General features: G+C 43.9%; 1 protein-coding gene across 2 annotated transcripts in view; it reads left to right on the top strand.

Annotated features, from left to right (window-relative positions):
* Positions 1-7,361: 7,361 nt before the first annotated feature.
* Positions 7,362-18,946, top strand: part of ATL2 (atlastin GTPase 2) — a gene marked incomplete at its 5' end in the record, with an annotated part of 31,733 nt that continues 20,148 nt past the window's right edge. For both annotated transcript variants that reach the window (XM_034763917.1, XM_034763919.1), the window contains 4 exon segments: positions 7,362-7,630; positions 12,939-13,073; positions 14,595-14,699; positions 16,522-16,572. In XM_034763917.1, the coding sequence (XP_034619808.1) occupies positions 7,362-7,630; positions 12,939-13,073; positions 14,595-14,699; positions 16,522-16,572 (560 nt within the window).

The raw sequence follows: 18,946 nt of genomic DNA on the forward strand, positions 1-18,946 counted from the left end.
TAAGTGGCCCTCTCAAAGATTGAACTCCCCACCCCGGGTTTAGCAGGCCAATGCTCAAACCACTGGGCCCCCCCCCCCCCCCCCCCCCCCCATTAAGAAGCTGCTAGAATCCATTAAGACAGGCAGGCTAATCAGAGCACCTGGTTTAAAAAGGACTTCACTGCAGTCAGTGAGGGGTGTGCGAGGAGCTGGGAGCAAGAGGTGCAAGAAGCTGGGAATGAGTAGGCGTTCTGTTGGAGTACTGAGAAGTACAAGCGTTATCAGACATCAGGAGGAAGGTCCGGTGGTGAGGACAAAGAAGGTGTTGGGAGGAGGCCATGGGGAAGTAGCCCAGGGAGTTGTAGCTGTCACGCAGCTGTTACAGGAGACACTAAAGACAGTTACCGTCCACAGGGCCCTGGGCTGGAACCCGAAGTAGAGGGCTGGCCTGGGTTCCCACCAACTCCCTATTTGATATGAAAGGAGTCGATCTGGACTGTGGGTCCCACTGGAGGGGAAGATCTCTGGCCTGTCCCCTGACCCATTAGGTGGGCCAGCAGAGACTGTGGGGGATTGTTCTGCTCCTTTTCCCCATGCTGGCCAGTGATGAGGTTAGCCGAATGAACGGCAGGTTTGTGCCACTAACAAAAGGAGCCAAACTGAGGACTGCCCAAAACCTCTGAGGCAAGCAAATCCGCCAGAAAGCGCAGAACCACCAAGGCAAAGGAGGAACTTTGTCACAACACCAAAATAGTACTAATTGCTCTCAATCAGTTTGTAAGCACCTAGAGGATATAGGGTTATAAGGAATAGCCAGCATGGATTTGTCAAGAACAGATCATACCAAACAATCTAATTTCCGGGTTTGACAGGTTTATTGGGCTGGCTGAGCAGGTGGGAGGTTGAGGGGGAAAGGGAGGGAAGCAGTAGACATGATATATCTTGATTGTAGCAAGGCTTTTGACACAGGCCTACATGACAGTGTTCTGAGCAAACTCGGGAAATGTGGTCTAGATTAAATTACTAGGTGGATGCACGACTGGTTGACAGACCAAAATCAGAGTAGTTAATCAATGGTTCACTTTCAGACTGACAGGGTGTATCTAATGGAGTCTCTTAAGGGTCAGTCTTAGGGCTGGTCTAGTCAATATTTTCATTGATGACTTGGATAATGTAGTGGAGAGTGTGCCTATAAACGTTTGATATCAACAAGCTTGGAGGGGTTGCAAACGCATTGGAGGACAGGATTAGAATTCAAAATTGGAAAATAGTCTAAATACAATAAGATGAAATTCAGATAAGTGCATATTACTTCACTAAGAAGGAACCATCAAATGCACAACTGCAAACTGAGGAATAACTAGCTAGGCAGTGGAACTGCAGAAAAGGATCCGGGGGTTATAGTGGATAACATTGAATGAATCAATGTAATGCAGCTGTGAGAGGCTGATATGTAAGAGACTGGAGGTAATTGTCCTGCTCTACTTGTCACAACTGAGGACTCAGCTGAAGTACTGTCCCATTCTGGGCACCACACTAGGAAAGATTTGGAGAGTCCTGAGGAGAGAGAGAACTGTACATATGCAAACTGATTCTGCATCTCCTCCTTGAGTCTGCAAGTAGCGATGGTGCCACCACTGTTCTATAGTTTTGCAAAGCACACTGTTCTATTTCACTGTGGCTATTTAGAATTGCGTGGGCAGCTTGACACTGGCAAGAACATCCATTTGCTGTTTGGAAAAGTTATGAGCAGGCATTGGAGTTATTCACTGAGGCAAAAGACACTTCCCCTCCCCACACCACTTTAAAAAAAAAAAAAAAAAAAAAGGCTGGTTGAAGAGTTACACTAGTTGAGATGACTTCTCTTCTGTCCGTCCTGGCCCTCCTTATGACAGCCATGTGGCTTGTGGGGATAGAAGAGACAAAATTCCTCCTTCAGTTGTGCATCTGTGGTGTGTAAGTGTGGCGCTTCAGATTAGAGCCCTGCGCAGGACTTTTTTAAATCCCATTCCCACCTATTCCTGCTGTTATGGCATCAGGTCCTACGGGATCCCAGTCCCACTGCAGGGCTCTACTTCCGATTTTTGTAAGATATTACAAGCCAGAGGCTGAGAAGATAGAGGTCTAAGCATAGTCCAGAGAAAACACTGGAGATTGGTTTTTCATCAGTTTGGTGCTCCTTCACGTCGCTGATGAATGGACTCTTACCCTTGTCTTTTATATCTCCATCTGGCTAGTAGATGTTTGGTAAGTTTTTCAAGACCTGCTGGTAGCAAAGGCCTTTCAGCAGACAAATGCAGCTGGATAATCTCCCCCTCACTTATACCAAGCCAAAAAACAATTTTTTGGGGTGGGGGGAGGAACACCCCCCTCACTTCCCCCAAGTGCATTTTTGTTCCAGATCTCATCCATGTTGCAAACTCAAGCTGGCAACTTTAGTATCTTGCTCAGCTTTAGTCCTGACTTAGTTAGAATTAACTTTCGTAAACGCAAACTCTTAAGTAATGATACTTGATGGACCCATTCCCAGAGTTCAGTTTTGAGGTAGGAAACTAAATCTTTTTTTGTGTATGCCTCCAATTTAAATTCCTGTAGCTATGCCTAATAGTACTAGTACTCAGTTGTGTGGAAAATACTAGCTGCGGAAACTAGGCCAGACCTTACTACTGAACTTGGAAAACTGAATACAATGTCCAAATAGGCAAGTACGTCTCAACAGTGCTGTGGGGGATAGGTGTAAAGGGTTAGCTCTAGAGTGCTATGCGACAAACTCTGTTTATAGATCCCTGGTGGAATAGGCGCTAACACTAACTTAAACAGGTGTTCTCTGCAATACTCCTCTTTGATATAGGACAAGAACTATTTAGCTTTGACTCTATCAAGACCCAGAAAATATGCACAGTTATATGAGTTAAGGAAATCTGAGACTCATATCCTAGGATCTGCCCGACTTCTAAAGTTTGCACATCATCTTCTGTTGATGGAATGAAGACAATATCATGTTTCCTGTGAAATTCAGTTAATCTTGGGACTGTAAGTAGAAAGGTTTTAAAGATCATTCTGTTGCTATGAAAGCTAAGAGGAGAAAGAGCCTTGTGGTAATTATCCATTAAGCTTATTTCTGTAAGAGCCGAGGGAGGTACTGATGCAGGGTGCTCAAAATGAAGTGTAGAGCCTTCAAGGGAAAATGAGGTTCCAGGCAGGAACTTGACTGTTCCCCACTGCTTTGAAAGACTTTTTTCAGAACTATAAACTGAGTACTACCCTTTTTTTATTTAAGTGGGCCATGAGACATCATTTGTTCACATGCTTGGAAGCAGAAATTTCTTATTTTCATAGACTGGAGTGCATGTGTTCTTAGAACTGGATAACAATAGACAGCTCTTGCCAAGAATCAGACGAATGGTCACTATCATGCCACTGGAGTCTTTAGGCTTTGTGGTAAACTACTGAATGTCTTACTATGCCACAAAACAATTGGAATGCATAGGAGCTCTACTCAGAGGTGTCCCTGTCTGAGAGCAGGATCCAGGATACTGTAGGCCTGCCAGAAATGACTTGTCAGAACCAGCAGATGTTGGCTAGGATTCTGCTATCAATGAGTCAAATGGTGGCAGCATCATTTGTTTATACCTAATGATTTGTCCCCACAAGTGACAGCTGTCACTGGATCCTGAGGTACCTGTGAAAGCAACTCATACAAGTACCTGCTGCATTGCATCCTGGTGATGGGAGACCTCTACCTTCTGGGCTTGATTGAGATTATCATTGGACTGTCAGTTGGATCTGGACTTCCACGTTCCTTCAGCTCAAATTGGAATGACCGCAGTGCGCATTATTATGGTTTGACTAAACCCAGTCAAGAGAGCCTCACACCCAAGACACTTGCTTTCTCTGTGAATTACAGCTACACACAAATCATCTGGAGATTAGGGCAAACCAGAGCCTATAGGGACCTGGTATTCCACCAGGTGTCACTTAAAGTGAGAGGGAAATAGGATCATGCCTGTGTTCAGAAGCCCTGTTGGTGTGGCATAGCGAGCAGTCTCTCAACACACTTCTAGTGGGAAAGGAGAAGCAAATTGGTGTCAACCCTCAAATGATCCCTGGAACGATTCTTTTAAACAAATCCAAGTAGTACCTGCTGCTCATCCTGAGCACGCTAACTACAGGGACATGCAGCAAGACTTTTCTAGCTGTTCACAACCACCACACCAGGGGCATGTGGTGCTAAATGAGTCAGGTCCTAAATCACTTAGGGCTGTATCTAAGCAAACTGGGAACCAGTGGAACATGCAGTGAGTACTGATGTCTATGGTTATGTCAACACAGCACCCTAAGGCCAGGTCTGTGTGACCCACACCTGCAGACTCAATGTTTCCAAGTCCATGCTTGAGCATCCACACTGCATTGGAAAACCTGACCCTAATGACCATGCTGGCTCGTCCATACAGCAGTACGCAGACCTGCGTCAGAAATTCAGCGTCTGTGGCCATATATTATCATATACAAGGATTCCTAGTGCCCTTGCCCGCTGAAGCTGCTCTGGGGCTTGTTTCATAGTGGGCTGTGGGAGAACTTGTCTGTCTGTCCCACCAGAATTGAATGACAGTGTTTTGGGTGGCTTTGGCCTGCCAGCACATTCGGACGAGCCAGTTTGTGTCTGCGCACTCTCAGCAGCCAGAGCCAACATGGATCCTGCCCCAGTGGAAGAACTTCTCTACCTAATGCTCTGTCCTAACTTGGAAAACAGGCGGAGCATCTGCAAGATGCTGGTGGACATTTTGGCCTTTTCTGAGCTGCTAAAGACACCTCTCAAAGGGGCATACTAATGTGCCAGCTGCGACCCAGCTGATGCTGCTCATGCCTGTTGCTTTAGCTGCGGATTCCACCTGCATAGACTGGCGCTTCTGGAGCAGGGCCACCAGCACAGGCTACTGGGATCACACCGTCACGTTGGGATGACTATCAGTGGATCCAGTACTTCCGAAGGAAGAAGCAGATGATGTTTCTGGGGATCTGTGATCAGTTAGCCCCTACCCTCCGGTCCCCAGTCACCCACTTGAGGGAGGCCCTCCTGGTGCAGAAGTGGGTAGCTTTAGCAATCTGGAAGCTGGCTACCCCAGACTGCTACAGGTCTGCGGCTAACCAGTTTGAAGTTGGCAAATAAACGGTGAGGATTGTGACAGAGGTTTGTGAAGCGATCAGGACGATGTACCCAAAGGTGGTGGGCATGACAGGTGTTCCTGAAACATTTGCAGGCTTTGATTGAATGGGCTTTCCAACCTGCACCGGGGCCATCGATCGGATCCATGCATATAGATTGCCCTCCACAAGGAGCACGAGTACATAAACCACAAAGTGTATGACTCGGTCATTAGGCAGGTTCATGGACACTAACGTGGGATGCACTGGCAGGGGGCGTGATACCAGAGTGCTGGAGATGGGGACTTTACCTTCATTATAAATGGAACACTGTCCCCGCTGTTACTCTAGGGGACACTGCTTACCCATTGTTGCCATAGCTTATGAATCCATACCATGGTTTCAGAGGACCTGGCAAAAGAAGGGTAAGCTGCAGACCCAGTGACTGTAGAATGGTGGTGGAATATGCATTTGAAATCCATTCCTGCTGCCTTCAAAACCGTTTGGATGCCAGTGTAGTCAGTACAGTCCGCATTATTGCGGCTTGCTGTGTTTTGCACATTGTGTGGAGAAGGGGGATCTTTTTGCCAGGAGTGGACTCAAGCCACTGCCAGATTTCTGCATAAGTGCACACAACCAGACAGTGCACCTGTGCTGACTGCTGCTGGATCCACATGCACAATTGAAATCAGGGATGCCTTGTGTGCCCACGTAATGGATTTGCACATTGGAGTTTTGAATAAGTCCTTGCATATTGACATGAATATTTAAAGGAGATAATCTCCAACTTTTGCTAGATCTTCAATTGTAGTGCTCAAGGATAAATGTTAAGGTGAATTTTCAAGGATCAACAAAAGTTTGTGCCTTCTCCCCTTTTCTAGAGAATCTTAAAGATGTGTTTTCTGTTTGGGCTTTTTATACAGTATTGGGAGTACTTAGTCTTGACTTTCTTCACTTGCAGGGGAATCTGAATGAAAGTTTGAGGTTGACCTGGGTTGTAGCATTCTTAGCACCCTGTGATGGAGAAGGCCAATTTTGGTGCTTTCAAGGCTAAGTTGGGACTTGCTGCTATTAATGTCTGTGTGTCTGTATAATGTGAAACTGTGACAAAGATGTGGTGGCCTTTATTCTCTGCTAGGCCAGGAAGAATTGTCCGCTCAAAAAAGAGAAGTTGTTTCTAAATCCTTGACCTTGAAAAGGCCATCTTATTAATGCTTCATTCAAGACACTTAATTTCAAGTGGGGCAAAATCACGTCTGCATTTTGCATGCCCATCTAAATATATTTTAGGATAAGTGCATACATTTATCTTGCCTACTACTTCGTGTTCTCTTAAAATGGATTCTAGCTCTGTATGTTCAATGTTAGCTTATTATTAACAAGCAGCGTTGAAAATGCAAACTTCCCAATGTACTTAATAATGAAAATCAGTGTTGTGTTGGAATTGGAGTTCATAAATTTCAGCACACAATCTTTTTCAGTATACCTCTGTGAAACACTAGGTAATATTAAGTTAGTACAATTTGGTAACCAAAACTGTCAATCTTCTGTCAATGGAAATGTAGTAGTGTTCTAAAAATAAGTTTTATGTCCTCCTTTAACATAGAAATTAACATAAAAATTGAATTTTTATTTAAGTGAGAAGAGGTAGCAAAGATCCTTGTTTGTGGCAGAAGCTACATTTCCAAAGGTCTTAGAGAGGGTTTCAGAATATTAATGCTGAAAAGATAATTTTGGAATGCGAGACTCCTTTACAATTGAAAGAAAGTTGAGGTGCTAAGATACAGATGCTGCTCCGCAGCGTATTACATATGGAGCTCTTAAAAATAGACAGTTTTCTGTGTCAGAGAACTTGTGCCGTTGGGGACAAGATCCGTATGAAATGGAGAATATAATTAATTCTGACAACTGGCCCAAGACAACTTACAATACCTGCGAAGTCATCATTCATAGCAATATGATAATGCCTTGACCCATGCGTCATCAAATTAACCATGGAAAAAGTATATGTGCAGTGTTGTAGCCATGTTGGTTCCAGGGTATTAGAGAGACAAGGTAAGTGGGGTAATATCCTTTATTGGACTAACTTCTTTTAGTGAGAGAGACGCTTTAGAGCTACAGGGCTCTTCTTCAGATCTGGCAAAAGTATGTGACCTGTAATTGCATTATTGGAATTCAGAAAAGTGTTATATGTTTAGCTTGATTCACTAATTGTCTTTTCAAATGTTAATTTCTAGATAAGAGTTTGGAGGAGGATGCCCTGGTAGACTCTGATGTCCTGGTTAACTCGGAAGATGAAGCAGATTTGAAGACACCTTGCCCTATACAAATTGTTCTTGCACATGAAGATGACCATAACTTTGAACTTGATGAAGAGGCATTGGAGAACATTTTGCTTCAGGAACACATAAAAGATCTCAATATAGTAGTAGTATCTGTAGCAGGGGCTTTCCGCAAAGGGAAATCATTTCTACTGGACTTCATGCTTAGATATATGTACAACAAGGTGAGTAGTTGAAGACTCTTCCTGCAGGAATAAATAAGATACCACCTAATTTGCTAGCTCTTTGCTTTGGCGATCTTGTTTATATACCATACTTTCTCTTTATTAAAAAACAAAAACAAAACAACCCTGCCCTTCTGACTCCAGAAATATTGACATGGCGTCAAGTTGGTGGAGGCCTTACAGCCATCATGATGGCATTTCTCTGTAATGTGATAACATTTGAATACAGCCTCCAGTCAATTTGAGTATTTCAGGGAATAGTCTGGGCATCAATAACCAGAACCCTGTTGATTTTATGGGAACCTAAAGAGGAAAAATGGCGTATGGCCATCAGATTAGCACAGCTGCAAGCACCTCTGCAATTGTCTCAAAGACTTGGTTGATGATGCTTGTTAATTCCTTGCAGCATAACAATGCCTCTATCTCATCTCCGCTGTGAACACCCTGAATCACTTCTCTCCTAGTCAGAAAGAATAATGGCAGCGGATGGGGGGGGGGGGAATAGGGTATCCTGATATGGGGGGAGGCACGGGAGGAATAGGGGTGCACACAGACCTCTGCCATGTGAGGGAGGAAGAAGGAAAAGGGACACACAGCATTTCAGGTCCTGAAATAGAAGGGGGATGGCGGGGTGGCCCACAGGGAGCTTATGGGGAGGAATGGAGAATGCATGGAGCCCCTGCTGGGTGTGGTGAGCACAGCTGACAGAAGCTATGACGTGTGTGATGCACTAGTAATACTGGTCTTCAGTTCTGAAGTGTGTTCAGATATTCTTTGTAAGTATCTTGGTTTCCTACAGTGGCTAGGTTAACTTCTTGTTGGTGTCACAGCAGAAATTGGCATGGAGGAAGGATTTGAGACAGGGTAGTGGCTTCCAGATGAGTTTGGGGAGAATACTGTATGTATAAGGTGCGGCATGGAAGAAGACTGATTTGTGGAGAAGGTGGACTAAGACTATAGCCTCGAATGCCTATCAAACCAGTTCCAAAGAGCTGGCTGATAGCATTTTACTTCTATTGACTGGCAGCTCTCCTCCTTTTAAGATCGTATCTAGCACTTGCTCCCCCTCTCACTCACTTCCTTCATACAAAGGACCTGAAAAATCTTACCAGACACCTGTTAGTCAGAGGACTACGTGAAGATGAGGGACCACACCCAAGTGAGAAATCAAGTTCTCTGCCAGTTGCTGCTTGGAGTGTTTTCCTATCAGACTGCTGTCCTTGGACTCAAGCATTGCCAAATTTTTCTAAAACCACAAGCCCAAATGGATTGTAAAACAAGCCCAAACCATCCCCCTCCTTTGAGAACCAACTGTAAGCATTGAAGATATATTCTCCCTGCTTCCCCCAACATACCCCCTTCTCCCCCTACACACACACTTTGCCAAACCAGATGATCTGAGGGTGCAACACTGCTCCCCGGAAGCCAGTCTGCCATGGCAACTCGCCAAGAGCAATGCCACCCTTCCATGTCGATGGCCTGGCCTGGCCACGGCCCCAGGCTCAGCTGGACAAATGCTGGTGCTGCCAGGCAAAAACAGCCTAAAACACCCGTAGTCGCTGCGGGAGGACTCAAAGGGTAACTCCAAGTGCCAGCGGGGCACGCAGGGTGTCTGTGGTGGGTGGCTGGCTCAGGCCCTGAATCCTACCTGGGGGGTGGAGGTGCAGGAGGGGTCCAGTCCAGTGTTCCTCTGAGTCCTCTGTCTGCTGTCTTGCAGTCCTGACTTTCCACAGAGGCTGGAGTTGCTGCATGGCGGGCGGCATGGTGGTGGCGGTGTGGTCCTTGGATCTGTTTTTGGATTTTGCACCCTGCTCCATGCTCTTTACAATAAATACCCAAAACCCACTGGCCAGTAGGTGTCTGATGAAGTGACATGACATCTTGGCTACTGTGAGTGTGGTGGGATGGGGACTCTGCAAATGTAAATCTTTTAGTGTCAGATGGGGTTTTCAACCTTCTCAGTGAATAGTCCCAATACTGCCGCTGTTGCTCACAGCTCTTCTGAACAGCAGTATGAAACTCACGAGTCTTGACAATGCTGCTGATGCCCAAAGTTATCGAAATACAGCAGTAAAACTGACTGTCCTGTTAATTTCACTCACCTCTTTGCCTGGCCCAAGGGGAAGTCAAAATCCCCAGGCCTTGTTTGTGAAGTTGGGGGAATACCCCAGAGCAGAGGCTGCTAACCCCTTTTCACTTGGGAGGGGGAATGAAGATCCTCTCCCCACAGCTGCTGGAATCCCCTCACCGCCTTTACTCTGCAAGAGAGACCTTGAGGATATGGTAGTGTAGATGTGGGCCAGCATGCTATATGGCTTTTCCTTTGACTTTGCAAAGCAGTACTATTCCAGGAAAAAGAAAAATTTGCATTAGATGTTGAGTGATTGTTGCTCACATACTGTCTACATAGACACTGTTTTAGGGCATCCTTCCAAAATGAATACCAGCATTGGCAATTTGAACTAGCAAATATCTGTCTGCTAGAAGCATGTTGCTATACTAATGCCTTCTGCTAAAATAGCAGGAAGTGTGGCTTAGCAATAGCTTTGGATCAAATGGACTGTCTAATCTCCTGGCCTCTTAATTCATGGCAAAACATTTTTCATAAGAGTGACCAGGGATCAGAACAATATTTCAGACTTCAAAAAAGCATGATTGCATAATACTTGTAATTTTTGACTGTTTGTTGTTTCAGCTTGTGACCTTTAAAAAGAAGATAAATGGCTTCAATTAATTCAGACATTGAATTAAGTAAGGGAAAGAGTGGCAAAGTTTTAACTGCAGTTAAGAGCAATTAAATGTTTTCTAGATTTTTTCAGTTACAGAAAACAAACTTGTAAGTGCTGATACGTAGATTACATAAACTAACACCAGTGCACATGTGTTCAAGTATCTTTCATCTGCTCACTGAACAGTGATCTTGAACAGCCATGTCCCATGGATAGTAGACACAATATGTAATACAAAATTAACTGCTTCATGCTAGGGGGCCTCAAAGGCATTCTGCTGTGCGCTCATCAATCCTTGATCGTGAGAACCAGGGTAAATTGTTGCCTTTTTAAAAAGTAATCTAAGGGTGAAATGCTGACCCTACGAAAGTTGATGAGGTGTTTTGACATTGGCTTCAAGGGAACCAGATTTCATCCTAAATCTTGACACTCAATCCTAGGCCACTTCAAATTGCTGCTGTCAAAACTATTTGCTGCTTTAAAATAATGGCAGATGTGCTGATTAATCAGCATTTTGGGGAGGAGAGCAAGATATTGTCACAGTTTACAGCCTTACTAAGAGTAAGGTGAAATAACCCTCTTGTAAATTTAGAGTGTAAGCTTTTCCATACCCCTGACCTCATTATCTCATATTAATCTGTATGCCCAATAGTGCTGTGTAAGTAAAACTATGTGGGTTTGGTTTGGGTCTTTTCCTCTGTGTTTAGATCTAATATGGAGCTTTCCACCCTGTTTGTCTTGTTTATTCTGTAGTGGTCAGACCAAAGCTATATCTGGATTTTAAAAAGGATTGGCTAACTATGATCCCTCCTACACACCCTTGTACAACTAATTAAATGCACCATGGGGTGGGAGATGGTGTTTACAGTCCTCTGAACGGATGGTTGGATGCGGTATACTGGAGTAGCCAGATGGTTTGATCTGGCGTGGCAAACCCTCAAGATATATCCAATTCTAGATAATTGGTACACATTACATCTGTGAAATGGTCTGCACCTAATTTACCGTGTTAGTGCAAGAGTCAGGTCTCACAAGTAAGACTGGTCACTATTTGGATGAAGGCTCTGAAGGAATACACGTCTGCTGCAGAAAGAGGCATTGGTGACACTCTTGCCTCAGACAGTACTGACCTAAAGCCCTATGATAGAAGTCAAAAGGGCTGTATTCTCAGCCTTATTGATGAGACAAAGTGGCCCCAAACTACTAGCCGTGGTTAAAGATGCCGTGGCTCTTTTCACTTAGACATATTCTTCGTTTCCTGCATTGAGCAGCTGGCTGCTGCTGTGGAGACCTGTTAAACAGCTGCCACGTCAGAGACCCAACATGGCAGAGTGGTGGGATAGAGAAAAATCTGCTCTTAGAGAATGTCTGCGCTGGAGGTGTGATTGCAGCACTTGTTGTCGTCATTTGAGCTAGCTTGCTAAAAAATGAGTGATGCTGCAAGAGCACAGGCTAGCGGCCCACGTACAGGCCCAGCCAGGACCCTGGATACGTGGTCAAGCAGCCAGCCTGTGCAGCTTCATCGCTATCTTTAGCCAGCTAGCTCTGGTACGGTTTCTGCAGGGATAGAGAGAGACCATCCCCGCCATAAATTTTTTTTCTAAGGTAGCTTCTGACTTCTACCTTTACCACACTCTTGACAATTTACTTCCCTGAATCATGACCACTACTGGGAGATGCTAGCTCATAAATTCATTGAAAAGTGAGCTCTTAAGTATTACCGTGGCGGGTTGAAACCCATTAGGAATTGCCTAGACAGCAACTTCCAAACTGGCTTGTGGACCACTTGCTGATCACTACCATTGTCCTTTTCTTCTTGGGTTTTTCTAGTAGTCTGTCTGCCTTTTGAGGATCTTGTATTTCCTCTCTTGCTGTGGGACCTGGTGTGCTTTAGTGAGGGGTGTGTGTGTGTGTGGGGGGTAAAACCTATTTTCCTGATGAGTGGATGTAGACTCCAAATGTTTTTAGGGACGTGAGGTTGGATTTCCCTTATTCAGCCCCTTCTAGAGTGAATTAGGTGTTTTAAATATTGCAGCAGTGGATGTACTCAAAATGGTACAGGTAATGAGTCTTTCTGTAGTTCTTTTGAGGTGTTCTGTGCATATCCATATGACCCACTCTCCATCCCCACTCTGAAGTTAAAGGTATAAAGTTAAAATTTAAGAGCAGGTTAGACAAAGACATGTCAGGGATGGTTTGATATTTGTCCTGCCGTGAGTGCAGGGGACTGGACTAGATGGCTCCTTGAGGTCCCTTTCAGTCCTACGATTCTCTCATTCTAGGAAATAACTGTGGGTTGCAGCCCCTTATGGGGATGGGGGGTATGTGCACAAGCCTAAAGGCCAAAGCTTTCTCGAGGGAAGCAGTTAAGAGACAGAGTCGGAGCACCACAGGAGCATACATCTCTGCAGGCAGTTACCTCAGACTCCCAGTACAGCTGAGCAACCTCTTTTTCTAATACTTTTTGTAACTTGAAAGCCTGTTCTGAGAAACCAGAGAAGTATATGGAAGTGTGCTAAAATACCATCCTACAAGTGATCCTCTTGCTGTTGAGTAAGTTTGTGCCTTTCTCTTAACAGAATTCCTCGTGTTGGATAGGTGGGAACAACGAGCCATTGACTGGATTTACATGGAGAGGTGGATGTGAAAGAGAAACAACTGGCATTCAGATTTGGAGTGAAGTGTTTGTAATTGACAAGTCTGATGGGACAAAGGTAAATATTTCTATGGCTAAATGGACTCATTCTTCTTTATAACCTCTTAAGCTTTTGTTGCCTTCATGAATTTGGATATAATGTTTGCTTTTTAAGTGGTCAAATACTCTAGTCACCCTCTCTTTGTATTAATCCTAATAGTTTCTAAATAAAATTTCTATTTATTTATGAGACGGGGTGGGGTACAGGAGGGGAGGAGAGGGAGAAATTCTAGCCTTGCTCCAAAGCCTTTTGCCAAAACCAGATCCTCTTAAAATAAATATATAATTTGCTACTGTGTTGCTGTTCAGATACTTTGTGGCTATCGTGGAAGGCTTTCTAGAAGTGACTGCTATTGACAGTGCTGTATAGCCAAATGCTCTGGAAAGTGGAAGTATTCTGCAGAAAAAGCTAGTGAATTCTGCAAAAATGGGACGCTGTCGTAGTCTGCAGTTAGGCTCCAGTGGAATGGCCACAGAATACCTGAATGCCAGGCTTTAAGTGTACGTGGAAGTTGTTGATCCCTCTCTGAACAGTTCTGGATGTGAGGTTCTTGAGATCTAAGTTTTATGTATAATCTCTTCAAAGCAAAGGATTCACAAGTTGCATTGTGTAGTGAAATATGCAGTGGCTGCTGATAACAAGGATTAAATCTTCTTAAGCCTGCCTCCCAGAGCTCTTGACTGATATTTTTCATAGGCATGGCACTGCTAGAGCCCAAAGGGAGAGTTGGCAGCGTCATTGGCTGGATAATGTTACAAGTTTTAAGTAGATGGTGGCCTTAGTGAATGTTAGAAAGAACCTTACATCCCGAGTTGTATAGCGTTGCCTCTGTAACTTCCATGATTTTTAAGTCAGGGCTAGCTGACTGATTCTGTGATTGCAGAATGGTCAAAGTGTGGGATCTTGTCTCTAGCAGCTTGTGTAATGTTACCCATTTGTTCTTTTTTTCCTATCTTTTATAACGGAAAGAAAAGGAAATCTGAATCTATTTGAAAGATCTAAGGGATCAGACAGTAGAAGTGTCTTGGAGTCGGGACTACTTCACTGTTTCATCACTTAATTGTCAACTTACTTAGTAGGAAACAGCTAGTTTTCCTTCAGAAAATGTTTAATTGCTTAATATCTTCTTGACGTAAGCTTTATCACACATCTAGTGTTCATGAAAGGTGCTGGATTGCTAGCCCCAGAAACTGAGGTCTTCTGGTGTGTCAGTCAACTGTAAGGGTCGGCTTTGTTACAGTGCTCTGTAAGAGTGCCTCATTGGTCATGGTTGAGGAGACTTCAGGGGGAGAGGCTCACTCTGTATCTGTGTATTCTATCCTTGGCCTCTGCAGAATGCCAGTAAAAGGGTCACTCTTTGGTAGTGGTTTGAGTCGTGGACATCTGTCCACTGGGAGCTGAAGTAAGACTGTCAACTCGGTTTTAATGAGTCATCAGAGGGGCAACGACTTCCACTACCTGGGCTGGATCTGACCCAGCAGCCTAGAGGTGAAACCATAACATCTTGGTTAATTGTTGCTGCTTTTTAAAAATCTTTAGGTGGCTGTACTACTTATGGATACCCAAGGTGCCTTTGATAGCCAATCCACTATCAAAGACTGTGCGACGGTATTTGCTCTGAGCACCATGACGAGTTCTGTCCAGGTGAGAATAGCTGTGCTGATAAATGGCAGCTTTTAAACCTCTTTGGCTTAGAAGACATCTTAAAAATATATCTTTAGTCACATTTTAAAAAAGAATAGGCAGACCTTTTAAATTTCCACAGCTCATTTAGAGTATTGCAGCCGAATCTCTCTTTGGATCTGAGATTACCCAAGCACTACCCCCGTTACAGGTCCCTAGTTCTGTTGCGCTGCAGATTCTACTAGGGGAATCCCAAATTGATTAAAAAAAAATATAGGGACACCTCCACAAAGATGCATGGCAAAAATTGCTAAATAGCCCATCTTTTACAAAGGGGGGGCTGACCCAGCCACAATAACCTCTTAAATGCACTACTGCTGCTACTGTAAAATTTATTACAAACTTCCTGCAGTATGTCTCTTGAATACTATTTTGAGGTTGTTTTAAATTTTCAAAAATGACCGGGTTTTTTTAAGGAGTATCAAATTGGGCACTCATTCGTTTGTAACTCTTGAAAATGTAAGCCTTTGTTTATGCCTATGTTAAGAAATACAGGCATATAGAGAATCCCGCCTCTCAGGAGATGACAATACCCTTCAAAGGTATCTTCTAAATCTATCGATTAAATTTTAAGTCATGAGGGGAAAAAACACACTATAATTTTTATTACCCACTTTTAACATTTAAGAATAGAAAATGAGTTCTTGTAGCTATGTTTAAAGAGACACTGTCAACTTGAAATCTAGTCCACTTTTAAAAAATGAGATACTATATGTTTGCCCTGGAGTCCCCCCCGTCACCTTCTATGCCTTTACAGTCTTGTCTGTTTTTAACTGTTTTTTTTCTTCATTGTTGCTGTCCAAAAGACCCATACAAACAGGAATCCGTGCATTTGATACTTTGTGTATAGTCAGTTTCACTAAGTAAAATTTTTTGGGGTGGGAATGATACTTTTCCCTTTCTGTTGAAGTAATCTTGCTTGTTACAAATAATAATATACCACAAACTTTTAGAAGATTGTTTTGTGGGTTTCACTTTTTTAATTAAAGGTAAATTTCAGAGCATTCTAACAACCTTGAAATACTATGCTGACCTTCCACGATACCAGGCATTTAGTACATTATCTTATCCTTTTCTCCTGACCCCGGGCTTGTATGACTTCAAATCTAGCCATAGATTTGACTCTTCTTTGAGTTATGCCTCAGCATTCGGCATTGGCACTGTCTCATCAGTTCAGGGGCCTCAGGAGAGGTAATGATTTACTGGCCATGTTGGTGAAGTTTTATGTCAATTGGGATATTTAAAAGCAAAGGAACAGAACTTTGCAAATCAGGCAATATATAGCAGAGAACTATCCAACTCTATGTCGGCCACCACCAGTGGGGGTTCTGTCTGATGCAACATTACCACAATAGCATGTGCTGGGGCATCCCCTATCCCTGCCCCAAGCAATCTGAGTTGGGGCTAGAGAGGAAGGTGAGTTTCGAACTGCTAATGCTAAATGTGTGCCCCTCTTACTCAACTAAGGGGGAGTGTTGAGCAAATTTAAAAAAAATATTTTGCAGCTCATTCACTCTTGAAAGAACTCTTACTAGCTAGGATTAGGAAACTAATCACCCCAAACAGCAGTTACATCCAAAGTAGTTGGTATGCCCAGGTGGCACATTTGAAAATGGAGTACGTGATACCACTTTGCCTAAATAGTGACCGTTGGCTGTTCAGACCTCAGCAGAGCTGGTGTGAATACTCAAGTTCTCCACTATAGACTAAATCTATGTTACAGAAAAATAAAGAATAAACATTTCTCCCGCTAAAAGTCTTGGAACTGCAATATCTCTTACAGGTTTACAACTTGTCCCAGAACATTCAAGAAGATGATCTCCAACATTTGCAGGTAAATATAAACTGAGTTTACTTAATGGCTTTTACTGAAGTGCTGTCCTCTTAGAATTTTTCCGTTCCCTATTTTGCGATTTGAAACTTTAGGAACCCTATTTAAGGGATTGTAAACAACTTTTGGATCAGATTAGATCTATTTTTTTCAACTGGTTGTAAGCACGATCTTTTTAAAAACAATTAAGGTACTGGTAAAGCAAAGGCGGTTAGTGTGATGGGGTGTGAAAGTCTGTCTCCCTGGGAGGGAGCTCCCTGGTTAAGAGGCACGTCTGCCCAGCAATGCTGCTAAGCAGAGGGTCTGCCAAACCAAACAATAGGGGACTGATTGATTTATTTTAGTTAAATTCCAGCAGGAGTCAGAATTGGCTCAGAGAGGCGCTGCCAATTTGGGACACTGTTAAGCACAGCTGTGTCTGATTAAGGTTTGGAACTTTCGGGCTAGTTTGCACTTGAAATTTGTACTGGTGTAACTGTGTTTAGATAGTGGTTGCTTTATTTTGCTGAAATAGTTCTACCAGTACAAGCCCTAGTGTGGATGCAGTTTAACTGCATTTACACCAATAGAAGTGTATTCACATTATGGGGGTTGAATTGCTTTAACGACACCAATCTAGTTAAAGTGGCACACCTTTTTAGTGTGGGCAAGACTGTAGAAAGACAAGAAGCTGTCCAAGAGATGGAAGAATTGTCCTGTTTGTAACCTGCGTTTTCTTCTTTCTAAGTCACGTGAGGCGAGAGTTGCCAGAGGTTGCTGGGTTTTGGTTTTGTGCATGGAACACGAGCCTGGTCTCTTTCAAATAAATTTGAAGTCCCGGAGAGACTGGCTTTTGTGTTAGCCAAACCTCTGTCTCCCTTCTCCAGCTGCTCAGACCATGGCCCCTGCCACAGCTTGAAACTGGTTAACACATCACCTGGTACCAGGCTCCCCGACACATTCAGCTTCGCAAAAGGTGACAGCTGCCAACAGTAGGAGCCAGCTTATAATTAGACATTTTTCAAATGCATTTCACAGCTAATACCTAAGTGCTTCGTACTGTTTGAACTTTCAGAGTGCAAGCTGAGCAAAAGAACTGGACAGTTTCTTAGAGGTTAAAGGGAAACTCTGATTTCCCAGGTGGCCTTGGTACTTTGGATTCCAGTTGTCAACCTTGGGGTTGACTTGAGTGGGGTGGGAACTTTCTCTAATAGTTGAGGGTGAGATTCATGATTTTGGGGTGGGGGGGAAGGACTGCCTGGTGGATGAAGTTTGGAAAGGGGGATAGGAGACCCATGCAGTCACAGGTTGGAGGAAGTAGTTTGGGGTTGATGGGCAGTGTCTCCTCCCCCAGCTCTTCTGTCCTGTGGACTTGAGGTGGGGGTGGGAAGATGCTTATATTATGGAAATAGAATCTGTGGCTTGTCCTAGGTCCTTGTTTGGGTACTTGGCAGCACCAGCTGTGTCCCTCTAATGTCCACTTTATGGGCCTATCCCCTTCCAGAGTGACGTGGTGGCTGGAGTAGGTCCCGGGTATCCATGTTTATATTAGGTTTCAGAGTAGCAGCTGTGTTAGTCTGTATCCGCAAAAAGAACAGGAGTACTTGTGGCACCTGAGAGACTAACAAATTTATTAGAGCATAAGCTTTCGTGGACTATAACCCACTTCTTAGAAGTGGGTTATAGTCCACGAAAGCTTATGCTCTAATAAATTTGTTAGTCTCTCAGGTGCCACAAGTACTCATGTTTATATTAGATACTGCCAGAGCTTACAGCCAAATCAACGCCACCTTATGATCAATGGAAGTAGACTGGGGGCCTCCCAAATGTGGTTTCATTCCGGTCTTTGAGAGGCTCCAGAGGCTAGTTTTGCATAAGTGCTCTTCTGTGCCAAAGGTGCTCTTGCGTTGGGTTCCACCGGGTGCCATCTCTTTCCCTACTCCTCCCACGTGTACATGGGTCCACTAGAGGGGCTAGTAAGGAGACGTAAGACTGCTGTGTATCTTCACTGTATTGATGACCTCCAGCTGTCTCTTACTCGCATTGAACCAACAAGCTGGCTGAAAGCTCAAGCCATATAAGATGAGTGATGTTGGTAGGATGATGGAAGCAGCCAGAAGAGAAGATGAAATTAAGGGTGTGTGCTATTTGTTACTAGAGTTTGAGGTCTAATACCTTGTTGCTGCTGGTGGATCACGTAGCAGCAGTGCATAGGGTAGTTCTCTTCCATCTGCACCTGGCCAGGAGACTGCAATCATTCTCTTGAATGCACACTTCGCTACCGCAATCTAAGACTTTGTCGTCTCGTTTAGACTACTGCACTACTCGGAGCTATGCCTTAAATCAGTTCTGTAACTGAAGCTTGTGCAAAAGGCAGTGGCTTGTTTATTGATGAGTT

The sequence above is a fragment of the Trachemys scripta genome, chromosome 3 (assembly GCF_013100865.1).
Source record: "Trachemys scripta elegans isolate TJP31775 chromosome 3, CAS_Tse_1.0, whole genome shotgun sequence".
Taxonomy (NCBI): Eukaryota; Metazoa; Chordata; order Testudines; family Emydidae; genus Trachemys; species Trachemys scripta.